Genomic DNA, 26,873 nt, shown 5'->3' on the forward strand with positions numbered 1-26,873 from the left:
CTGGGGGGTGGCTGTCAGGGAGATGGTGTATGGCCAGGGCACAGAGGGTTATTCTGATCCTTCTCTCTTTTCTGTCTTCAAGGGTCTCACCTGGGAGTTGGGGGGAACACCTATGCAACCATGTAGCATAAAGTGCCCCCACATATCTCCCCAATACCAATGAAATTCACCATTCATTGACTCATGTGACTTGCAGAGTCTTCTCCAGACCTGGGGTAGAAATTTGGGACACAGTCCCGTCAATCGTAAGAGCCACCACACCTACAAAGTCCTTTATGGTTGATAAAGCACCTTTCTACTCACCATCTCACATAGCTTGAGCCTCTCAACAGCCCTGTGGGCAGATTCCTAGACCAGCTTTGTGGGGCTTTCAAGGGTCAGGTTAAATGAATCAGTACAGGTAAACACCTCTGATATCTATCTACACCCCCATTTTATAGATGAGGATCTGAAGCAAAGAGAAGGGATAAGTCCTTGCCTAAGAAGGACTCAAACAAATTCTTCAGAATTCAAAACCCAAATTTCTTCCCCTGTATTACTTTTGGCCTAAAAAAGGCTAAGAGGAGGGTATTGCAATTATTGGCCTTCTAAGGTATTTTGTACAAGGCAGTTGGGTAAGATGAGATGTCTGGCATAAAAGGGTACCAGTATATATAAATATAATAAAAACAAAACCGTGTTCTCAAATTCTAGCTAGATTTGAAGCCCAACCTCTCTCTATTTAAAAGGGAGATTAGTAAAGAGTTGGTTTAGGCAGGCATTGAAGACGTATTAGCATCAAAACAAGACTTTCTCAAGAGACTTAAAGGGGAATTAAGAAAAGAATTACCTTCTCGTTATGACTGATACATTTTAACATTACTCTACATATCACTTAGGATTATTTCTCCTCTAGGCTCACCATTGGTGTCACCATTCTGCCTCAACTTGCCACAAAAGCCTTAGTTAGAATTACTCCTAAGGGTCGTGTGTCTCCAAAACCAAAACCTTCTCCAAAAACCTGCCCCGCCTGAAGACCAGGTACAATGTGGAGGTGGGAAGGGAAAGATGCAACAGGGTGAGAGCTCTGAATCCTTGATAATTGGCCCCCTATCTGGGTCTGCTGAACACCATGCCATGCCAGAGACCATCACTTCTCATTCTGCCTCGTCCTCTGACTCCATCTGGCTACTGGCTTCAGCATTTCACATGAAAAATTCTAAAACAAGACTCAGACTCCTTTTTGTGGGATCTGCTAAGAAGAGGCTCTTCCAACTCAAGGTTGAGAATGGTTTTCGGAAGATCCTTCAAAAGCAGGACAGTTTCCATTTCAAGTTTGGGACTGGAGATATCTCTTTCTCTCTCTCTCTCAATATAAACACATATTTATCTTTCAAATACCCATATTTCAACTTCTCCCTCAAGGACGCTATCATCCTGCCCTCCCAGCTCCTGGACTCAATCAGCCATGAGTGCATGAGCCACTTTTGCCTTCCCACCTTCTGTTGGCGCAGAAATCAGAATTCAGAATGTGTCGCTCCATTTCTACAGGAATCTATTAGTGACTGCCAAGGGAAACACTTAGCATTTTAGATAAATAAGTAAATAGTAGTTAAGTGCTGTGCACTTCCATTTCCAGCAGTTTAGTGTATATGGCAAAATTTCTTTATGATCCAAGGAGGAAAAAAGGGATGACAGAGAGTGCCAGCCTTTGGATCTGCTGCATGCTGCCATCACTCCCTTCTGCAGTGGGGGCCTTCAGGATGGGCGTCGGAAGTGTGGCGGCCCCTCCTCATTATGTTCCTGTTTATGCTAGCCTACTCTCCCTTCTCGCTCCAGCCGGCCTTGTCAGAGTCCCTCATTTGGAAGCTTAATCATATCAGCGAGCTTACCGCATTGCATTTGTAATGACTTGTTTACCAGTCTGTGTCGGCTCCCTCTGCCAGACTAGGCTCTCCCTAAGGACAAGGGCCGCGTCATGTTCTTATTTGCCTCTCTTCCTGCTCCCACACACTGCCTGGCACAGAGCAGGCCCCAGTAATTGCATGTGAACCTCAGGCTGTGTGACTCTAATCTATGCCACAAAGGTACCTCCGTCCACCAAATAGTCCCTAAGCTCCTTGAGAAGAAGGCACACGTCATCTTCCTCCTCTCCCCTCTCAAGGGGCATAAGGCAACTCAACTGCTCACAAGCATATGCTGAACTGCATCAAATCACGAGGAAGACATAATCTGGTTATCTGTACAGTTTACCTGCCTTGCCCCCTCTTCTTTGGGGAAACCAGCTCTCCTTGAGCCTTAACTGCTGTGGCAAAGAAGGCCTCTGTCCATCCCTCTCCACAAGGTCGGGTACATGGCTCAGACCTGGTCACTTGAATCCCCAGTGATTAGCTCAGGAGAGACACATGGCCCCAAGCAGGCCAGCAAAATCCAGTCTGGGACTTTGGCTATGAGTCAGGCAGAGTGTGGACAGACTGGGCAAGTCCCAGAGGAGCTGCAGCTGATAACCCAAAGGAAAGAGGGGCCAGGGGGTGGAGGGAAACAACATCCGGATGGCATCACCCATACCTCAGGACTCGGCCAAGCCGGCAGCCATTGTATTACATGAAATAACAAAGGTTTTGGTTCAGGCCAGTTTCAACGGTGTCCCTTTTCCCCACACCCAGAGTCCGTCCTTCTTACCACCACATGCAGAGTGTAGAGCTCCACCTCCAGTGGCAACATTTCAGAATAAGACAACCAGGGTATCTGTTTGGGGTAATAAAAGCTTGCAAAGAGAAACATTGCTATCATATTGGCAGACATAGCTCTGTGAGCCTTCTCATTTTATCCTGGGAGTCTGGACTGTGGCCCCAAATCCCACACTAAACCAGAAAGGATGAAGAAATCCATCTCTCTGCCTTCTGTTTATAATGCAGAGCGAAGATACTGCTCGGCCTCTCACTAACGCCTTTACATATTACTGTTTGCTCTCTTGAGCTCCCGGGTGGCCTGAGCTTTCTAGGAGGTAGCTGAATAACACGTGGGGCTCAGCAGCCTGTAAATCAATTAATCTCTTCCGCAAATTGCTAACCGGGTCTAATGAATTGGCTAGCACAGAGGAAGTCCTGCATGGCTTTGTGTCCTCTGCAGTGATGGACTCTCTCAGAGCAGACTGAGACGTCGTGCCTTGACTGAGGAACAAATCTATTAATATGGGAAGAGAACATCAAATTGTACCCAGTGGACTTAAAAGTTTGGTCAAGAGAAACTCACTTCTCTGTGATTTAAAACAAAACAAAAACAAAAACAGTCTTGTCATCCCTCCATGTTTTTCCACCCTGGATAAGGCCAGCCTTCCACGTGGTCTGTCTGGGCAATGGCCCCCTAGTGGGCTGTGGGGTTGGGCTGGAAGGCCATGCTGTCCACAGACGCAGGAAGTGGCATCTTCAACCCATCTGAAGGACTTTTTTTTTTTTAAGTGGGAGAAGATCAGGGAAAAGAAGACGTACTCTAAAATGCTAGAGCTGGGAATATAAACTGGGACACAATTCAGAGAGATCTATCAAAAATGTGCAACATGGCACCCAGAGACCCAATGAGCCCTCTTCTCAGGTCTCCCTGGAGAAACCCTCTGCTCAGACCAAGGAGTCTGAACAGCGGATCCCAGGAGCAGGACGCAACAGTGAAATGCTGGCAATGCCAGACTCCCCAATTAGAACAGCTCTGTAACTCAAGAGTACTCCCACCCAGAGAGGCTCTGTTTCTATCTGCAAGGTTGAGATAGGTCTCTGTATTTATGAACAGTGTGGAAAACTATGAAACATGGTTGAGTAAAGCAAGCAGCAAGTTGCACAATGAGATGTGCATGTGCCAGTCACATTAAACATGCACGCACGCACGCGTACAGATAAGCATCTGGCAGATGAATTCCCAAAGGCAGTTTTATCTGAGGGGGTACTGGGAATAGGGGTGGTGGTCAAAGAAAACATCAGCCTTATCTACTGTACTTTGATGCATTAAAGGAAGTATCATTCATGGTTACATACATAATTAAAAACTAATAATTCACTATTTTATACCTCTAGGTGGAGCATCAATTTTCCCAAGATTTTTTAAACACAAACGTACCCAGCCTGTCTCCAGGGCCTTCCAATCAGTCTCCTGATGTCTGCCCCATCTGCCACAATCTACACGCCTGGAGTGATCTTTTTAATGCCTCCACAGAACGGTCTCCCCGCTGCCCTCCTCCTGGCACCCAAATTGTTCGGCGGGTCCCCATCTTCCTCAGAAGCAAGGTCAATCTCCTCCCGAATGTCTGCAAAGCCCTGAAGGGCACCCAGCCTCTCCCATGTCCTCTCCTGGCACCTGGCCTCCCAGGCCTTTCTTGTCACCCTCTCCCTCAGCAGACAGCGCCACAGCAGCAGGGCCACCATCTGGAAATGTCAGAAATGCAGAGTTTGAAGCTGCCTGGGAGGTCCCTGGCAGCCCCTGCCCCACACCCCCAATGAGGCAGAGAAGGGAGGGGCTTCAAGGAGGGTCTGTGCAGAAGGTCATCCCATGGTCTCTGCAGCTGACTGGTGAATGCAGAGTTTAAATCTTATATAGGTCAAGGCCTTATAAAAGTTAAAGAAACACTAGATTAGGACAACACAAACAGATGGGGGTCCTTCCTTTTGTCAAGAAAAGGGTGTGGCAGCCAGCAAAGTCTCAGGGAAAGGCAATTCACAATTTAGAGTGAAATAAATAAAACTACATCACACAGTGAAAGAGCAGTGTCCTTGTAATCCCTCTCATCAAGGGAAGAAAATCTCAACTGGGTGCTAATGGACCTCTAATGCACCTCAAGACTTCCCACTCTTTCCAACAGAGGGTCTTCCTAGGGCTCCTGGCCTTCTGCCCACAGCAGACTGGAGCTAGAATTTGTTTACCATAGAACATTAGAGTGTTTTTATCCTGTGGCACTCTCTTAATGGCACGTGATGTTGGCTTTCCATTTTCCACAGGGAGAAATAGTTTCTCTTTAAAATAAATGTATTTGCGTTTTTGGTGAGTGAGTTTAAAGGATAACATGAGCAAATATTCACACAGGTGACATGCAGACGCGACATTTCTAGAGGTGGCACATGAATTATGTGAATTTAGGGAACACTGCTGACCATCAGCTTTATTACACAGGCAGCCCTGGGCAAGTCGCTGACGCCTCTCTGGGTCTTCGTTTCTCCAGATGCAAAGGACATGAAGAGTCCCTTTATCACTAGTTTGCTGGGAGAGTTTCGAAAATCTCACTGTGAAACGTGGCCCCGAACTTCACCGTGTTTACTGTTTCAAGCCATGCCAGCTGCAGGAAATTGCAAAACCATAAACACGGTATAGTTCCTATCGTTCAATAAAACATCCCCCTCAATCAATATGACTTCGGATGCGTCATCCGGGCACAGGGCCACACTCGGCTCCTCTTCAGTGTCCCAATTTTAGCCTGTGTACCGGCAGAAGTGGCACGACTGCCAATGTGCCCAGCCAAACCTGAATAATTAACCTTAACCACATCAATGTTCTCTATTCAGTTCTGCAAAAACGCATTTCTAAGGAAATATATAAGAACACTCTTTATACCATGGAATGTTTTAATGTATCCTGGTATCAGAGTAAATAGAACAGGTCTCAGTTTATGGAGCAGGTCTTTTTAATACAAAGAATTTCAGGAATAAAAAAATAAAATCTGATATGTCATCAGCCAGAGAGAAAGGGATGTGCATATAAACACAAAATTAGGGCAAACCTAATTATGAGATTCTTTTTTGCACCCCAGGGTCAGTAACTGTGATATTGGGAAAATGGTAACAGGGCTGCATTGCTCATGGGTTTTAAGCTCCCAGGGACTAGAAAGTCCCACTTGAAATGCAAACAGAATTCAATGATGTTGTGTTCATCTCCACTGTGCCCCCCATTCTGAAAAGAAAAGTATTCATTTCAGAGCAGTGACCTCATCAGGAGAAACGCATCAGGAACTGGGTAACCACAACAAGAGAATCAGTGGCTGCTTCCACTCAGGTGGTGTCATCTACTTTATATGGATGTGTGGGTTTTTCAATGGCTTTTTCTAATGGAAAAACAGCCTTCAAGTGCAAGCACATGCACACGTGTGCGCATGCATGCACACACACACCCTGCAAAATTTCTCTTCTTATATGAGACCCCAGCTTGGGAAGTAAACAACAGAGAAACTGAGGTCATGACAAGGGTTAGTGGCCAGCTTCCCCTCCACTAGAAGAGATGGTCTTTTGTTGACCTACACCAGCTGGTTCAAGTTGGCATGGAGTAATTGCCAAACAGAGAAGTGCCCCCCAAGTCCTAAGCTGCCACCAGATGAGAAACACTTCCCTTGCCCCCCATTGCAGCAGGGTCCATCACACATTTCATCTACCCTCTGACCTTTGAGATGCTGCTTCCCACCCTACCCAGAAGACCCAACTGCAGTAGCTTAATCCCCACCACAACAAACCACTCCATTAAGATGTCCTAACAGTTGCATTTCAGAGGCTTAATGCTAAAACCAAATGGAGTACACTGCACGGCAAAGCATGGCCACTACAGAGTGGTTTCCCATTCCCCCTCCTTAGAGGGAGGGTTTCTTGTAGATCTTTGAACAGCCAGGATAGACAAACTGCCTCTTTTCTTTCCTTCCTTTACCTCAGTGGTCCTCAAACATCTTGTGCATGAGAATTTCTGCTCAGAACTATAGACACCAAGCACACTCTTATAATTGAGTTATAGAATTTTCAGAGACAATATTGCCCAGAGGCAAATCTCCCACTCAAGATTTGGTCCCACCATTGTGTAAGAGAGGACCCCAAGTTAAAAGATATCAAAGTGACCATCCTCAGGTTCAGTCTCCATGTGTAACTCTCCGAGCTTCCATCTGTATAACCGAGGTGGCATTAGAGAGAGACATTCCTTAAGGTCAAAGATGGTGGTGCCACCAAACTGAGTCCAGCAAAGGTAAGGGAAGATGGATATTTCTTTTTAGATGAAAAAGTTTCTTTCATAAGGAAAATAAAGATAAAGTTTTTTTTAGGCTGCTTAGCTCACTGCCATCCAAACTAGACACCCACTGGACTCTTTATCATTGATGCCTCTCCAAAATACAATCAGAAATGAAACCTACAGGTTGCCTGCCCTTCCCCTTCATTCTCAAAGAAGCTTTAGCTCAACTAGGCTGAGCTTTAAGATGACTTCCTTCTGTTCAGTTCTTCATTCAACAAATGCTTACTAAGAACCTGACACCATGCTATGCACAGGTCCAAAGGCAGAGATGACCCATCAGCTTGACAAACAGGGCCCTTATTAACTGTGATCACTGCCACTGGGGAAAGACACCTAAAATGAATCCATTCACCATAGGAACCAAAATTTCATAGCAAATAGTAGGGAATTAAGGACTTTGATAATTTATCTTGGAAATGAAAGCTGTGGAAGTAAGCTGATAAACCAACAAAGATAAAACAGAAATAAGCCTTCAGTGTGAGCGGTTATAATGGCAAACTATAAGCTAATTGTTGAAATCAACAAAGGTTAATCCAGTGCTGATGGGGGCAGAGTACATTTTTACACAAAACTGCAGAGCACACCAATGAGCTATTCTTCAGTTTACATTTACTTTCATAAGAAGAGGGAGAGGGATTTTACCCCTCAAATTATTTTAGGGCCTTGTCAATTTTTCCCAAGGGCTTTTCTCAACTCTCCAGCATGCACCTCGTTCTCTTGGAATTATCCTCCTCAGATCTCTCTTGTCCATTTGTCATCTAGTCAGATTCTGTCAATGAGTTTCAATCAATCCAGTTGTCACTTCCATCAACTTCATGAAATTCTATGGCCTGAGCATGATTTGTGGTTTCACTTGGCAATCAATTTACATTATATTGTGAAAATTCATCTGAATGGCAGGGGTGAAAACTAATGGTGAGGAGAGAGAGACAGAGAGAAAGTAGTATTTAAAAGGGGTCTAAATTTATAAGGAGTCAGTTTATTGGAGAATATTCTTATTCTGTGACAATCATCACACCTCCTCAGGCAACCTCTGACTGGGGTGTCCCATAAAGAAAGTTTAGAATACAAGGTCCTCCCTTAGGTAGGTGTGTGCTCTACTTGGGACGTTCAATGACTTGATATCTTAGAAAGTATCTTTTGATGAATCCCTTTGATGAGGAACCTTGAGCTTCTGAGATTAAAGCCACCTAATAACCATACCTACACCGTGATCCTGAAGTCCACAGGAATGAGGAAGCAAGTTCTCCAAAACGGCAGTACTCCTGCCAACTGACAGTCACCACTGCTACTGATAATTCATTGCTACTTGATATTTTAAAAAGAGACTTCCAGCTTCCCCACCCCCTTGCTGGAAACTTGGATGGGATAGACTACTGGATTCAGGTTTAAAAACAGACTCAGTTCTCAGGAGAGTCTCAAAGACTCCAATCACTCTACAATTTTATAAATTAAGTCTTTATCCTTCCTAACTCCTCTGGCCTTCTGCTTGCAGATGACTTCACTGCCAAGCCATCTGTTAATTGCAATGATTAGTATCAAGCTATCAGAATAGTTTAAAGAAGAGGGAAATTAAGCATCCTTTTAAAAAATATTTTTCAGAAAGATCCTCTTCCTCTCATCTTTATAAATTGTTGACAGGAAAAGTCACTAAAGCTGAAGAGGACAATGAATCGGTTATGACATCTTCTTTCAGCCCCCAGACACAAGTATTCTTGCCTACTTATTTGAAGAGGCTCTACTGATTCGAATTAGGGCCAAAGGTTTTCTCTACCTTTTAATTGGGAAGTTCCCCTCAATGACAATTCTCAACTTCTCTGTTGCATTTTGTCAAGTTCCTCCCCGAAGTTACAGCCCCTAGGTCACCTAAAATTCTATCATTGTCCTGCCATGGAAAACAGGTCCTCCTTCTCCTCCACGCCCTCTGAAAGAAAAACATACACAGCTGCATGCATTCACAGGCACTTGTGCGTGCGCACACGCACACACACACACACAGACAGACATGGCAAGGTCAGCTTCCTCACTCAGAAGCCAGCCCTGATCTCTCCATGAGGGACAAAGGATACAAGAAAATTGTTTGTAGATGGTGGGTGACCAACGCCCATCATTAGGTTCCTTTGAAGTAACGGTACTTTGTCTTCAAACACCCAACACTCAGAGTGCCTGTCACTCCACTGTGAAATATTGGTATGGGCAAGCAGTGGCAATAAAAATCCTCAAGCCCCTTTGATTTCCAGGAGGTATTTATTTTAATGCATTCTGCCACCCTCTGACTCGATGGTGTCCATCATGACCTGTCCACCCTGGGCTGGCTGGTTTACCCAACCAGCCATTCCTATTCCCACTCTGACACTTCAATAAGGGACAGGGGGTGATTAATACTCCCTGGGCCAATGCTTAGCCCACATCCCGCAGGCTCACACCTGCTTTTAATGGACATCCTCCACGCTTCTCCTAATTGCGGAGGGAGCCCTTTGAAAATGGGCACCAGTGACCCGGGCCTCTAGCTCAATCCGCTTCTCAAATAATAAACACAAAAGCATAGACATTTGTCACCACTCCGGGCTGTTGCTGGGGCATTATAATACTTATGTGTGGGGCTACATCCCAGGGGACATTTGAACTACGGATGGCCTCTCCTTTCTTAGCTCCACAGATTGTGTTTCTGATTTTTTTGTTTCTTTGGGTCTGTTTTTATCTACCATTCATTGTGGCCCAGTTTGCTCTGAGGCTTTGCTATGAAAAGCTGATGCTGAGATAAGTAGATACAAGTGGGATTTTTCCCAACATGGAGGGAGTCTCCAGATGTCCTCCATGAGTCCATGTGGTAGGGAGCAGGACCACCCCCTGAGGCTTTGGGAAGCTCTTAAAGGGAAGAAGGGGGTGAAAAGGAAAGTGACAAGTCAAAGGCTTCTGCCTGGTGTCTCTGCTCATGCTGGGGTTGACCCCCCAGGGTCACTGTGAGCACACGGGGCAATGTGCACAGTAGGAAGAGGCACCCACTTCACTGCCGGGCTGTAGCAGGGGAAGAGAGGAGCTGACAGCCTCAGAGTCAGAGTGCAAGACTGGGCAAACTGGGTGGTAACTGGACCACAGGCCCTGTAGGCACAATTCACACAGCCATTTGTGGAGGGCTGCCCATGCCCTACCCAGCCTAGGGCTAGGGCTTCTCCCTAAAGAGAAACTAATGGGTCCCCTAGCCCAACACACTCATCCTGGTACTGAAGCTACTTCTAGCCACTTGGACAACTCTTTCCCCAAATGTGAACATGTCCTGCTGGTGGTGGGCTGGGTGACTCCCTTTAATGATTATGTATTGGTTTGGTTTATAATAGAACTTTCCTACCCAAACTGCACATGATAAGAGCACAGACAACGTGCACCGTTGAACACTAAATGTCCATGTGTGCCACCACTTTTCTCACTTAGAAACACATTTTTAGGTCAACTGTGGCCCCCAACATGGTATGTCCCAGTCTTAACCTGAAGAACCTGTGGCAGTTGGACAAAGAATCTTTGCAGACATAATTAAATTAAGACTCTTAAAATGAGATCATCCTGGATTTAGGATCAGCTCTAAATCCAATGACAAGTATACCTATAAGGGAAGCAGAGGGGGAAATCTGATTCACAGAAACACAGGGAGAAGTCTATGTACAGATGGAAGCAGAAGCCGGAGAGACGCACCCACAAGCCAGGGGCCACCCGGAGCCACGAAAAGCTAAAAGAGGCAGGAAGACTCCTTCCCTAAAGCCTCTGGAGACAGTGTGAGACAACTGGCCTCCGTAACCATAAGAAAATTAATTTTTGTTGTTTTAAGCCACCAAGTTTGTGGCAAGTTCTTCAACAGCCATAGGAACTAGTACAGGTGGTGCCAGAGGAGCACTGGCTTCAGTGGCTGGCCTCTGCCTCCCACGGGGCCCAGTGCACACTGGCCCATCAGGGCTCCATTGGCCCTTTTCAGGGCCTGCATTCTTGCCCATGAGCCCCTACTTACCACTCCTCAGTCCAGAAAGCCTCTGCTGTATTCTCCCTACATGTGCATTTCCAGATGAAGCCCTACATCTCTGGAGAAAACTTCCCCTTTGGGTTTCTCCCCCAGTACTGACCTTGTCCTCTGCAAACAAGAAAAATTTATTACCACATGCCCCACACTCATTTGGCACTCAGCACCTGCCAGTTTTTACGCAGGTATGCTTATAGTGCTCAGCAGATAGTAACAATCGACATTTATCATCTGCCGTAGAGTCTGCACGGTGCCTGCTGCATATAGCAGCTCACCTGACACTCACACTGAGCCACTGGGTAGGTAAAACCTTTATCAACAGCTTAGCTGTGCAGACACAGATCCCAAGGGGGCAGCTAACTGACCTGCTGTGTCATCCCCAGTATGATTTGAGCAAAGGGTTGAACACCTAGTAAGTCCACTGGCCTGTCTTCACCCTAGACCACAGCAGGGATTGTTCCTCTCCTCTTCAATGCACAGCACAATGCTTAGGAATATAAACATGGCAGCTGACGTGAGCTTCCAGCAGTGGCCTGACTTAGCTCTCTTTAAGGCACTGGCAAGAGAGCTGGTGGGAAGGTTCTGCCATTTGGAACAACAGGCAGAGTTCCAGTTGGTTCTGTGGAGGGGGCAGGTATCACCCAAGCAACCCCCTTGGGCAGTTCCCTTGGCTGCATCAATTTGAGAAGAAGGAAAGTAATAGAGCTGAGGATGTGGCCCACAGAAGTGAAGAAAGGATCAGCAGGGCTCTCTGGGGCCTTCGGCCTCCCATCCCAACCTCATCCCAGCCTCACCCACATCATCATAACCCCCCACATTCCATAGCAAAGATGATGCTTTTCCTGCCAACCTGGGGAGCAAATACTTACCTTGATTTAAATTCTAAGAAACAGCACACAAATCCTTGTCCTTGCCTCTAGGAGAAGCTTTTGGGGATGGCAGGGATGGGAGCAAGGTAGAGCCATCTGCCTGCAGGGGGCACTGGAGCTACACAAAGGGGGAGGGGAAGTACCCCCCCCCCCCAACTGTCCCCAAGGACCAAAACCTCAGCCATCAGACACAACCCAAGGTCAGCCCCTGAGCCAAACAGACAATAATCAGCCACAAAAGGATGGTAATTTGGTCACTGCTGGCCAGATGGGACCCTGCAGCCTTTCCACAGATGCTCTTCATTTTTCCCAGTCAACACCTTGCATAGGGGCTAAGGCTGGGCCTGCTGCTGCTGGGGAAAGGGGGAAGGTAGAGAGAGAATGGAGGTCCCGAGAATCGCAGCCATTTGCCCTGGTTGCCCAGCAATTACAGCTGAAAATAGGCCTTTTTCCTGGAAGCACTCTGCATTAGTTCATCCTTGATTTATTTCTGAGCATGACAAAGCGTGCGCCTCTGCTGGCCTCCATGTAAGCAATGTTCCCTGCAGCTCCCACGCGTACTAACTGCTCATCTTTCTCTTCCACACTGACTCTCAAGCCCCCCACTGACCCCCTGCAGCCTGAAATGGCCCTATAGAAAGAATCAAGTAAACTTCCTTTTAAAAGATAGGAGAAAGCGGAGGCACCAAGAGTTCTGACTCATGTTCCCGAGGTCCTGGAGCAAATCTGTCCCCAGCAAGGGACCCAGCACACATGGCCAGGACTGAAGAAAGTGTGCTGACTTCTCTATATTCTCACCCAGGATTCTCCCCACTAGTTTGAGGCCAAACCTGTGTCTTCATTCCTTCAGGGCAAGGATGGCTGGCTTCCGCCCATCCTGCATCCCCAACCTCCATAAGGCGCCTGATGCCTCTGTGTGCCCAGTGTAGATTTGCCTCCAAGAAGAACATTACCTGTCATTTCTGAAGAAGGCTGCTTGGGGGTCCCATGTGGACCCAGCCCCTCGAGTTGGGGGAGGTGGCGGTCTTTTCTCAGCACCCTGAGTTGCCTGCGGGGTCCGCTCCCCCTCCGTTGAATGCGGCTCTGTAAGAAACTCCCTTTGTACCTGTGGGATAGAGAAGCACGTGTGCAGTAGCCTGCCCTGGCAATATGGGCCCAGAAGCCCCCACACACAAACATTTACAAAGGCCATGCTCAATAAACCCCAAATCCCTGTGGGATGCAGCTTGTCAACTTAGAAATTCCTTATCCTTCCTGTCCTCCTTTTCCCCTCTAGGATGTGGAGACAATACTGGGACCTAACTCTATGAGGTCATTGGAGGGACTACACAAGATCATGTGGATGAAGTGCTTTCCATGCTATTCAGCACATAGCAAATGCTTACTAAAGGCTAGTGGATGTAATTAAATACTGAATCATATAGTCCTGAATACTTAAAAAACATGCTGCTCAATACAACTTCCAGCAATGACAGCAATGTTCTATAATCTGCACTGACCATGTGCAGCTATTGAGCATTTGAAATGTAGTTAATATTTCTGAGGAACTGAATTTTACTTTATTTGATTTTAATCAATTTAAATAGCCACGTGGGGCCAATGGCTTACTATATTGGACACTATAAGGCTTGGAGGATCTACTTTGAAAAAACGGGCACCACAGACTTTCCATTGAGAGAAGCCCTTCCAGATCATCTCATCTCATCTCCAAAACAGTATTCACATCGCAGTAGGAGGGGATGGCAAGGGTTGAGAAAGAATATACTAGAGCTTTTATTTATTTTCTTCCAGACTTTCTTGTATCTATTGCTATATGCCCTTTATAATATACATAATACATTAGTAGAGTACAATGTGTGTATAATTTCTAAGTAAATAGTTATGCATCTATTGGCATATTCAACCGAAAGTACAACCAAAAACAGACAGCAAGCTGGTCTCATGCCACCATTTTGCGGCCCAAGAACCAAGACGCATCACAGCTGCTAGGAGCCCTAAGACACACAATACTGTGTGGCCAGGTGGAGCTAGACCCTTGATCCAGCACTCCATACCACTTTGCCATAGGCCACCATCAGTAGTCAGCTCTCTGAAAAGACCTTTGCACTGCTTCTCTCTACCCAGTCAAGCCACAAGGATGCCCTTTCTTTTACAAGCCTCAGTTTACAAGAATTCTACTCCCAGATGCTCTTCAGCCTGGAGGGAAGGTGAGGCGACCTGCCTGGCCATTCTCCTTTGTCATTTGAGCTACTGCCAGCCTCCAGCTGCAGCCCCCTAATCACCACGGCTGCTCACAGAATTTTAAATAAGATCTGCAGAATGCTGTATTCTCTTAGGCACTGATTTTTATGGCATCAAAACAATGAGAAAGTGCCTTTTTTGTTCATCTTTTCTGGAGTCCATGTTTGGGAGAGGCACCACTCACATGGCACTGCTGCCTCCCTGGCCTTGGGCAGGAGCTGTCATTCCCCAGGGGTGCCTGCCTTGTTCTTTGAAGCAGTCGTCCCTGCTTGTCAAGTCCACAGGTTCCTGAAAGAGCTATCTGAGCCAGGGTAGGGAGCTAATCACAAGCCCCTGAACCAGTCAGGGCTCCTGCTGGGCCTGGGCGGAGAGTGATTTCAAAGTGTAGAGACAAAGGGAGGTAGGAGGGTGGGGGGGCTGCAGGGAGAAGTCTTCTCTATGTGCTGCCGTGTCACCTTTACCCCAAGTCAATGGGTGACTGCCACAAGCTTGCAGGTGTTAAGAATGGCACAGTTTGAACTGCAGGGAGGTTTTGCATTTTGGAAAGTGGCCTAGTGAGGGACTGCTCAATGAAAATCACTAGGAGACTGTGAAAGAGTCCCAGCCCCTGAATTCAGGTCTCAGGAAAGTGGAATCTTGGCCCTTTTGCCCTTGGGAGAGCCCAAGGGGATCTTGGTGTTGCCTTCAAAGCAGTATTTTGTTTAGTCATGGGCAGGGTCTGTTGCTCCCTCTCCTGGGTTCTCTAGAACATTCTGTATGCACCCCTCCTGGAGCATCATCCTCTGGGCATGAAGACACAGGGTGTGGCAGGGGAGGCAAGCCTGTCACCATCACCAGCCAAACAAGGCCTCCTGCAATTTAGCAAATGCCATGAGGACCTGTCTCAACTGCCTTCACTCAGCTGCATATTGTATTCCAGATGCCAGGATGTTGGCTGCTAATGACTCATATTTACCCCCTTCTCAAGAGGGCTGCTCTTTGGCTGATGGGAGCCATCTTGCCTGAAGAGGCCTGGGGGAGCTTGCACATTCCCTAGGAAGGACCCTTAGCCACTGACTGACGGTTGCAGGGATGACAGCTCTGCCCCTTCCTCTCTGAGCAGGACCATCTCTGGTGCATCTCATACTCCAGAGCTTCCCATGGGATCAGGCAGGACTAGAGACTCAACACCAAACCTTGTTTCATCCTTCCCTTGCCCTGGTCTGCTTCCCTCACTCCTGAGAGCCCTCCCCCTGCAAATCCCCTATCCAGGAATGCTCATCTCAGGCTCTGCTTCTGGGGAGCCCAACCTCAGACACAGGAGTGGAGCATTTCCCTTCTCCTCTGACTCCCAGTGGCCTATGTCCCCCAGAGATGCTCCAAACATCCTGAGCTATGCTAGGATCCTTATAAATATGTAGTGTTGCTTTTGTGTGTGACATTGTTCCATGGAGCCATTCTTTTTCTCACCGCGGTTTTACTCAAGGTTATCTTCACAATCAACCTAGGTTTCTGTATTTATGTCTAATTCGCTGTGAGCCAACCTGCAGAGTGGTTCACAGGGTTTTGAATAAATCTGGCCATTTAGGGCCCAGATTTTAAATTTAGCTTCTACACTTGATGTGTATCCCTTGCGCTCCTGGTCTCTCTCCAGAGGTCTTCCTTTAAGAGTCTATGTTACTACTAGTTATGTAAGATCAGCACAATGTTTTTGTTGATAGGCCTCATGGAAAACTGATCAGAAAAAAGCCTTTTTACCCCACATTAGCTCCAGCAGAGATACTGGTGGCTGGTTGGCCAAGGTCAAGGACTCAGGAGACACCAGTTTTAACTAGAGTTCAGTGAGTGGCTCTCAAGAGGAGGCAGGGTAAAGTTTGTGTCTTGGATCTTGAGGCTGGCAGAAAGCCACTGGCCAGCCTGCCTACTCTAGCCACGCCCTCCCTGCCCCACACACATTCACTGCCCCTTTGATCAGCCAAGTCTGAGGGAAGGAAGGTAGATTCAAGGAGAGGGTCAGGCCCCTTCACACAGGCTTATGGGGGGGGGGGGGTGCAGCGGGGAAGGGAAATGTGTGTTGTCATACTGTTCCTCTCATTTGATCCTACAGGGAATAAGGAAGCAAAAGGAAGCAGAGTGGAGCATGCAAACCTCCAGTGTCCCACTAAACAGGAGAGCCCTGGTGAATGTGACAGATGTCTCAGCCAGGGGTGATGGCAGCCACCACAGCTCTTGTGTGCATCTCCACCTCACCTCAGAGATTGTGCTGTCTCCCCTGAGAGTGCTACCTCACTGGACAAGTAAACTGTGTCACGACTGGAGTAAACAGACACGTACCTCAGACAGACAAACATCTGCTTCAGAAGGAAAGATCTAATATTCTCAGCACCTAGCTTTCTCTCCTTCTCCCATCTTCAATGATTAACACATATTTTAGGGTTCACACCGCATGCTTCTCCCATGTGACCCCCAATCTCTTCCTCACTCATTCTGATCCACTTGGGATTTCACAATTCATTGTTCCATTTGTCAGAAGCTTCCTAGAACAAGCGTTTCATGCTTCATACAGCACTGTACACAGTTACAAATTAATCAATAAAATCCAATTCCATGGTCCAGCGCTTGCTCTGGGCACAGCAGAGGCGTAGTCTGTGGGCACTCTGAATCTCTAGGGCACTCTGAATCTCTATGCCTCTAGTTAATGTCAGGGCAATTAGGCATCCAAGGATGAATTTTCTACATTTTACCAATTCCACTCTGAAAATTGATCCTGCATTTCCTAATCCCTCTCCTTTAGCTCATGTACTTTCATTAACGAAAACAGCCATTTTCATTACACTGTGGTATTTGGAGTTGGCAATAAACTAAGAGACAAATGAAATCAAATGGAGGGCTCAGAAGTAAACTCCAGGTATAAATGGGAAGTTAAAATATAGCAAATAAATGAGGAACAAAAAGTAAATTAATCCAAGGGTCTGCAAGCTTTTTGTATAAACATCCAGATAATAAATATCTTAGATTTTGCAGGCTACATACCACCTCTACCACATATTCTATATATATATATATGACCTTTTAAAATGTAAAAACCATGTCTAGCTCACAAGGGCATTTAAAAACAGGTCAAAAGTCAAATCTGACCCATTTTCATATGGACAAAAGTAAAAATAAATCCTTCCTAACATCAATATAGACAGACAGAACATAAGAGAATATGTATTTTTGTGTTTGTGACACTGGGAGACTGAAAGTAAGGAAAGATCTCTTAGGAAGACCAAAAAGTAATAATCATAAAGGAAAAGGCAGCTCCACCTGACTACATCAAAGTATTCACCTTCTTGATGATAAAAAGAAGTCCATTTCCAACAGTACAGACGACTAGATACTCTGGGCTGACCACCGCCATACTTACTCCTATATTGAAAAGAACTAAAAATGCAAATTAAAATATAAAAATGTTTAAAACTTCTATATAAATGTATTGATGTTCTGATTAGGAAGTAAGATGTACTTAAGAATCAAAAACCAAATGAAAACTGAAACCTGAAAAGGTAAGAGAGTTTTCATTTTGAGGGTATCTGCCAAACTAGGTGAGCCAAATCTTCCATTTTTATGATCTGGGGGCTAGGGAGAGCAGAATTCCAACCCAGAATCTATCCTACATGCAAATCAAGTGGAAGACCCAATCTCTACTCCTGCAAAAGCTGAGTCCTCAGAGGGTCATACCTTCAAATACAGGTGAATTAAATACACCCTTCCCAGGAAATGCTGGAAAAACTCCAATCTTATCCCTAAGTGAAGGGGGTGAAAGTCTCTTCTGTTAATTTTGTAACAATAAGACAGTCTTCAGGATCCCTGGGTGGCTCAGCGGTTTGGTGCCTGCCTTCAGCCCAGGGCATGATCCTGGGGTCCCGGGATCGAGTCTCACATCCGGCTCCCTGCGTGGAGCCTGCTTCTCCCTCTGCCTGTGTCTCTGCCTGTCTCTCTCTCTGTCTCTCTCACGAATGAATAAATAAAATCTTTAAAAAAAAAAAAAAAACACTCTTCTCATGAGTTTACAATCTGAATTCATGTAACATATGACACAAAAAGCCTAAAACTAAGAATTTTATTTAAAGTAGTGCCCAAGGACACCCAGGTGGCTCAGCAGTTGAGCACCTACCTGCCTTTGGCTCAGGGCATGCTCCCGGGGTCCTGGGATTGAGTCCCACATTGGGCTCCCAGCATGGAGCCTGCTCCTCCCTTTCTGCCTCTGTATCTGCCTCTCTGTGTTTCTCATGAATAAGTAAATAAAATCTTTAAAAATTTTTAAAAAAATATATAGTGCCCAGTGCATGCCCTCAGGTACCTAGCAGAAGCAAAGCATATCATTACTGGAGAAACACACCTCCAACCCAAGTCTCTTCTTCCTCTGTCTATGTCTCTGCCTCTCTATCGCTGTCTCTCATGATTAAATAAATAAAATCTTTTTTTTTTTTAGAAAAAAGTCCAAAAACAAACAAGGAAAAAAGTTACAAGTGAGAGCTAATGCCTAAAACAGTCAGATGTGCCATGACTTCCTATGTTGGCATTATCAGATGTAAAATGTTAAATGTGTTTTTAGAAAAGGTTGCAAATAAAAGTAAAGATTACAGAAATTTTAAAAAAACAATTCTAAAATTCATATGGAACCACAAGAGACTCCAAATAACCAAAGCAATCTTGAGCAAGAGCAACAGAGCAGGCACATCACACTTATTGATTTTAAAATATATTACAAAACCATAGTAATAAAAGTATTGTGGCACTGGCATAAAAACAGACATATCGACTAATGGGACAGAATAGAGAAATAAACCCACACATTTATCATAAACTGATTTTCAACAACGGGGGCAAGAATACACAATGAGAAAATGACAGTCTCTTCAAAAAATGACGTTGGGAAAACTGCAGAACAATGAACGTGGACCCTTATTTTATACATGCAAAACATGTATAAACAGTGCACATGCAAAACAGTGAACTTGGACCCTTATTTTATACCATATACAAAAATCAATCAAAATGGTTTAAAGACTTAAACATAAGATCTGAAATTATAAAACTTTTAAAAGAAAACACAGAGGAAAAGCTTCTAGGTATTGGCCTTGGCAATGATTTCTTGAATATGACACCAAAGGCAAGAAAAACAAAAACAGCCGGGACCACATCAAACTAAAAAGCTTCTGCACAGCAAAGGAAACCATCAACAAAATGAAAAGGCAACCTAAAAAAATGGGAGAAAATATCTGCAAATCATTTATCTGATAAGAGGATAATACCCAAAATATATAAAGAACTCACATAACTGAATAGCAAAAAAAAAAAAAAAAAAAAAAAACCCAAAATACCCAACTTTAAAAAAAAATGGATAAGAAGACCTGAGTAGACCTTTCCCCACACAAGTCATAGAAATGGCCAACAGACACATAAAAAGATGCTCAACATCACTGATCATCAGGAAAATGCACACCAAAACCACAATGAAATATCACCTCACACTTGTTAGGATGGCTATTATCAAAAAAAATAAAAATAAAAGATAGTAAGTTTTGACAAGGATGTGGAGAAAAAGGAATCCTTGTATTGTGTTGGTGGGAATGTACACTGGTATGTCCACTATGGAAAACAGTATGGAGATTCCTCAAAAAATTAAAAATAGAACTACCCCTATGATCCAGCAATCATGCTCTTCGGAGTACACCCAAACAAATTGAAATTAGGATCTCAAAGAGGTAACTGCACACTCACGTTCAATCCAGCATTATTTAGAACAGCCAAGATATGGAATCAAACCAAATGTCTGTCAACAGATGAATGGATAAAAAAGATGTGGTACATATACAACAGAATATTACCCAGCCTTAAAAATGTAGGAAATCTTGCCATTTGCTACAACATAAATGAACCTGGAAGTAAAATAAGCCAGATACAGAGGAACAAAGACTACATACATGATACCAATTATGGCAGAAATCCAACATAGTCAAACTCATAAAGGAGAAAGTGGTTGCCAGGGACCCCAGGAAGAGGGAATCAGGAGGTGTTAATCAAAGAGTACAAAGTTTTACTTATGCAAAGTGAATGAGTCCTAAAGAACTGCTGTATACCACAGTGCATATAGTTACCAATGCTGTACTGCATACATAAAAACTTAAGAGGGGAAATCCTATGCAAATATTCTGTCCAAAAAAAGGAGGTGGAAAGAAGCCTCTAGAAATTATAGGTAAGTTTAGAACATCATTATGTGAAGATGGTCTCATGGGTGTATCCTTATCTTCAAACTCATCAAGATGTATACATTAAATATGTACAGCTTTTATGTATGTCAATCATAGTTCAATAAAGAAAAGACTGAAGATCAAGACTATAAAAATGGTCAAGCAGATCTGAAAAATAATTAAGTGTAACTTTTTGGAAATAAAGCATAATATACACTAATAGTCAAATTTAACACTCGACAGATGAGTAAAAGTTGGGGGAGGGAGACAATTAAGAGGCCATTGCAATAGTCCAGGGGCTTTTTCTCCTGACCAACGTAGTTTAACAGTAACTAGATTTATCCTCCCAAAGAAAAAACTAGGCAAATATATGAAAGAATGGTTTTCAGGACCAGAGATATCAAGTAATTAAAGCAGTGATCCCTTGAGAGTAGAGAAACAAATGAGGTAAACCTTGTAATTGCTCAGTTTACTGGTAACAAAATTTATCAGGTCCAGCACCATCTGTTGGAAAGACTATATACTTTCTTTTGAAGCTTTGGTGAAAATCAATTGACCAAATACAAGTGGCCTATTTCTGTACTGTCTCTTCTGTTCCACTGACCTATTTGTCTACTTTGATGCGAATACCATCCTGTCTTGGATATTTTAGCTTTTATAGTAAGTCTTAAGGTGAGGAGGTGTAATCAAAACGGTGTGATGCTTGCATCAAAACAGACAAATAGATGAACAAACAGTACCAAAACAATTATATGTCCACATGTAAAAATAGGAACTTTCATCTATACATCACTTGATACAGAACAATTAAGTAAAAATAGATCATAGGCTGGAATGTTAAATCTAAAAGTATAAAACTTTAGAAGAAAACCTGGGAGAAAAACCTTTGTGGCTATGAGTTAGGCAAAAACATTGTGGTTATGACACCAAAAGCACAATCCAAAGAAAAGAATGATAATCGGACTTCACCAAAATTAGAAATATATGCTCTTTAAAAGACCCTGTTAAAGAGTGCCTGGGTGACTCAGTCGGTTAAGCATCCACCTTCAGCTCAAGTCATGATCTCAGAGTCCTGGGAAGGAATTCTACATGGAGTTCCCCGCTCAGAGGGGAGCCTACTCCTTCTTCCCACTTGTGCTCTCTCTTGTGCTCTCTCTCTCTCTCTCTCTAAATGAAGTCTTTAAAAATATATAAATAAAATAACCTGTTAAGAGAGTTTAAAAAACAAAACAAAACAAGGCACAGACAAGTTACAACCAGAATGTAGAAGAAATTCTCAAAATTCCGTAAGAAAACAATCCATTTTTATAATGGCCAAAAGATTCGAAAAGATTCTTCACCAAAGAAGACACATGAAAGGCATATAAGCACACGAAGAGATACTCCATATCATTAGTTATGAGGGAAATGCAAATTCTAGCTTTTGGGATACACTACACACCTATTAGAATGTCAAAAGTAAAAAGAGTGGCCACACTAGCTTGCCTTGCTGGCAAGGCTGTGGAGAAGCTGGGGCTCTCACACAGCGCTAGAGAACTGTGAAATAATACAGCCGCTTTGGGAAACAGTCTGGCATCCACCACACGATCCAGACATTGGACTCTTACTAACTCAAGAGAATTTGAAGTATATATCCATACATTTCAGAGTCTGTTCCTTTGTCTCTTCTCTGTTCATTGCAGGTGGGAGATAGGTGAAATAGGTTAAGGGAGGGAAGAGCACACTTATCGTGACCAACATTCAGAAATGTACAGAATTGTTGAATCACTGTATCATACACCTGAAACTAACATAACATTGACATACATCATACCTGAACAACAAAAATAACCAACTCAAAATTTTAGAAAATAAAGTATATGTCTGCAAAGACTTGTGTATGGGTATTTATAGTAGTTTTTATTTGTAATAGCCCCAAACTGGAACAAACCATTAATGTCTACCAGGTGCCTAGATGGCTCAGTTAGTTAAGCATCTGACTCATGATTTTGGCTCAAGATCATGATCTCTGGGTGATAAGATCGAGCCTGGTATTGGGCTCTGTGCTCAGTGGGAAGCCTGTTTCTCTCTCTCTCTGTGCCCCTCCCCTTGCTCACATGCACTCTCTCTAAAATAAATCTTTTTTTAAAAAAAAGGAATAAAAAAAAAAGGAATGAATTATTGACACGTGCAACATGGATGAACCTCAAAATAATCAGGCTGAGCGAAAAAGACATAGACCTCGTATCCTGAAAAAGAGCATATATTGTGATTCCATTTCTTTAAAATTCTTGAAAAAAGGACTGCTGTATAGTTACAGAAAGCACACCAGTGACTACCTGGGGATGGCAGGAGAGAGGACATATGGAAATTTGAGGGATTTTTGATAATTATTGTGATCATGCTTTTGGTTTCAAAGGTGTGTACATATCATATGTCAAAACTTAAATTGTACACTTTAAATATATAAAACATTACAATTCAATACACCTTAATAGAACTTTAAAAATAGTAACTCAGGGGTTGATAAAATTAGTAAAATTTTAAAGAGCGGTCTGAAAAAAATATCCAGATTTTAGCACAGAAAGACGAAGTTATGGAAAACAGAGGTTAAGACACATATAAGAGAAGATCTAAGATACTTATTTCAGTGTTCCAGAGAGAGAAGACAGAGAATGGGATAGAGACAATGTTTGAAGAATGATGGTTCAGAATTTTCTAGGTACACATCAATCCACAAATCATAAAAGCCCATGGATTCCTAATGGAATAAATAACAGTGACATACACTTGTATACATCAAAATAAAACTATGGAACACCAAAGATTAAAAGAAGACCTTAAAAGTAGCCAGAGATAAGAGACCTTCAAAAGAGATGAGCACACTAATAGCTGACTTTTCCGCCACAAAAAAAAAAAAAAAAAAAAAAAAAAAAAAAGGAAGCCAAATGACAGTGCAGTAATAGCTTTGATGTGTGGAGAGAAAGTAACTGTCAGCCTAAGGTTGTATACCCAGCAAAAACATTTTTCAACACTAAGGAAGAAATAAATATATTTTCAGACTAATAAGAACATAATTTTTCTTCTTTTAGAGAAGTTCTAAAAAATATGCTTCAGACAGAAGAAAACAATCCCAGAAGTAAGGCCTGATATGCAAGTAAGAATGAAGAGATAAGATATATGCAATTATATGGGTAAAAGATATAGAAATGGGCTCAAAAAGACAAGAGAATAGACTTTAGAAAATATTTACAGTATGTATAATGGCAAAGTACAAAAAAAAATAATGGCAAAATACATACACAAACCTAGAATACATACCAAATCCTACATATTCTGGGAGAGCACAGCATATAAATCTCCTAATAACAAACATTAGTAGGAATATGGGAGCAGGGCAAACTTTCACTCATAGCTGGAGGAAATATAGTGACACACCTCGTCCAGAAAGCAATTCAGAAATAATATGTAAAGTTGAAAATGTGATTACCTGATAACCCAGCAATTCCAGTTTCAGGTATATTTCTGAGAAAAACCTCTTGCATTGTGCCTAGGGAGGCATGTATGTATATGCATTCATTCACTGCAAAGTTAGCAAAAAAAAAAAAAAAATCGGAGACAATTTAAGTGCTCATAAATAGGGGAATGGACAATAAAATGTGTTATATGCATGGGAAGGAGCACTCTACAGTACTTACAATGAATGAATTTGACCAACATGGCTAGATATTCAAAAACATGATACTGCGTTTAAAAAATCAACTGAAGAATGACTAATTCAGTATGATATTTATACATGTTTTAAAGACCCAAACAATTGTATTTATTATTAGCATATTCACTGATGCAAAGTATGAAAACACATATTGAAACAATCAGTGCCAAATACATAAAACTACATAATATTTATGTATATATACACAGAATATATGTGTATAATATAAATATACACTATATAATGTAATATTTTATTTCATTTTTTTAAAGGCTCAGAAACTATGACAAAATGTTAATATTTGCTAATTCTGGATCATTACCCAGGAGTCTGTTACATATTTTCTGAACTTTCCTGCATTTTTAAATGATTTTCAAAACAAGAGGAAAAGAGAATAGAATCTCTGCTACACGGGTTTCACCATGTGCTGGGAGCTAAGGCCTACGGAGAATCTCTGCTATAGTATTTCACTTTCTGGTGGATGTGAAGACAACTGAGAAAACAGGCCTCTTTCTCAAGGAAATGACATGTGAGTGGATAAATGAGAAAGAGAACACACATACGCACACGAGTGCATAGACAGATACATAAATTGATGCATACGTGCACATATACATCATACACATGTGGATGGAAAGGCAGTGTGGAATAATGCCCCCGCCCTCAGAGATGCCCATGTCCTAATCCCCAGGGCTGTGACTATGTGACTTCCCCTGCAAAAGGGATTTCATGAATGTGATTAAGGGCATAGACCCCAAGGTGACAAGAGTATCCTGGATTATCCAGGTAAACTCAATCTAACCACACGAGTCCTTAAAAATGAAAGAAGAGGCTAGGTCTGAAAAGTGAGACTGAACAAGAAGGAACAGAGACATGAAGTGTGCAAGGGACCCAGCCCACCTCTGCTGGGTTGGGATATGGAAGAGGGGCCACTGGCCAAGGAGCAAAATTCTGCCAATCACCCAAATGAGCAGGAAACTGATTCTTCACTGGAGCCTCCAGAAGGAACACAGCCCTGCTAACACCTTGATTTTGTCAGGTGGGACCTGTACTGAATTCTGATCTACATACAGAACTATAAAATAATAAACTGGTGTTGTTCAAAACAAAATTTACATTAAGCTGGTAATTTGTTAGAACAGCAACAGAAAACTAGATCAATAGATTAAGTAGGTAGATAGATGGACAGATGAATGACAGATGATAGACCCTTCATCAAAAGTTTTCCTGTTTGGTTTTCTGAAAAGTAAATATACATTAAACAAATCCTATGTTATTATAACTTCTGTTTTAAGCTGTCCATAAGTTACTGTGTGAGAAATGGATAGATTTAAATATACTAAAAAGAAAAAGTAAGCTCTGTGCTTGGCCTCCTAGACAGTGAACTTGAAGCCCCTTTAGGTGAGGTACTACCTTTCAGAATTTTCCCAACACTGGCACTCAGACTGGGCACTGAACCCCTGTTTCTGAAGATGGACCAAATATGAAAGAGAAAGGGAGAGGACACTTCTCCAAGAAGCTCTATCATCTAACTATGCTGTCCATCACCAGAAAATGAGACCTTGTGTGAGTCAAACAAACTGGTCATCTATCAAATTTCTACAGGCCAAATACTATCAAACCAGTGGCTTAGTAAGAAATTTGCCTTTAAAGGGAACTCTTTTCTTAAAAGCCCAGCATCATATTCCCTTCTGAACACCTCCCCAAAGATGTGTGTCCTTCATTAAAAGGGCAAGTCTTATTAGCAACCACTCATCATGGGTGGTATGATGGAAGACACTGGGTCAGAAAACTCAGAATGAAGCTCCAATTCCATTAGCCCTGGGTGAACCAGGGAAAGCCATTTCTGGCACACATACCCTTTCACCATTGTTGGTGTTGAAAAAGTAAGCTACCACGGATTCCATGCCTCAAAAAAACAAATTCTGCCAAAAAGCTGTGAAGGTAATAAAACCACAGAGTGGAAGGGAAATGATGGGAGGGAGAACATTGAGGTACAGAGGTCAGGGAGGTCCCACCACAATAGTGACATCTAAGACAAGGGGGAGCCAGCTGCATGAGGAGCCAGAGGTGAGCAGTGCAGGAGGTGGTAGAGGGATCTGCAAGTGCCAAGGTCCGAAGCTTTGGGAAGCTGGAATTAACTCAAAGGACAGTCACAAGCCAATAAAGGCACAACTGACGGCTGAATCATGGTCATCCAATAAATGCTCAATGAATATAAAAATTTCAATGGCCTCATCCTCATTTCACCCAGTCGGGGGGCTCCAGGATTCAGACCCCTCCTTGTTTTACACTGGCACCAATGCCCCCTCCTTATCTTCCCACTCACAGGCTCTTACTGACGAGCTCACCGATGGGGGAAGCAGTCTTTTGGCTCCCACAAGGCCAGAGTTAAGACCAAGATTTGCAAACTGAAATGTAACACAACAGGGAGAGGTGGGGATTGAGGCAAGCTGCAGAGCCCAGGCACTGCCCACAGGGGTGGCCACTACTCAGCTGCTGCCATGCAAGAAGGCAAGCCCACCCTCTCCCCACAGCTTCAAAATAAGCTAGAAATTCAGATTTTTTTTTCGATTTTATTTATTTATTCATGAGAGGCACAGAGGGAGAAGCAGGCTCCATGCAGGGAGCCTGATGTGGGACTCGATCCAGGGACTCCCAGGATCATGCCCTGGGCCAAAGGCAGAACTAAACAGCTGAGCCACCCTAGGATCCCCTAGAAATTCAGATTTTTATGTGAAATCTCCTGGTATTTATTTGGCTACTAAGAGTCAAAAATTTTAAATACAGTCAGGTCTAATGAGATCCTCACCCAAGCTATGTTTGGCCCAGGAGGT

The 26,873-nt window shown here is 43.4% G+C and overlaps 1 protein-coding gene across 1 annotated transcript in view; it reads right to left on the bottom strand.

Annotated features, from left to right (window-relative positions):
• Positions 1-26,873, bottom strand: part of ZNF831 (zinc finger protein 831) — a 63,050-nt gene that overhangs the window by 32,875 nt on the left and 3,302 nt on the right. The window contains exon 3 of the mRNA XM_041732298.1: positions 12,837-12,988. Coding sequence (XP_041588232.1) covers positions 12,837-12,988 — 152 coding nt within the window. The remainder of the gene's footprint in view (positions 1-12,836; positions 12,989-26,873) is intronic.

The sequence above is a fragment of the Vulpes lagopus genome, chromosome 18, assembly GCF_018345385.1.
Source record: "Vulpes lagopus strain Blue_001 chromosome 18, ASM1834538v1, whole genome shotgun sequence".
NCBI lineage: Eukaryota > Metazoa > Chordata > Mammalia > Carnivora > Canidae > Vulpes > Vulpes lagopus.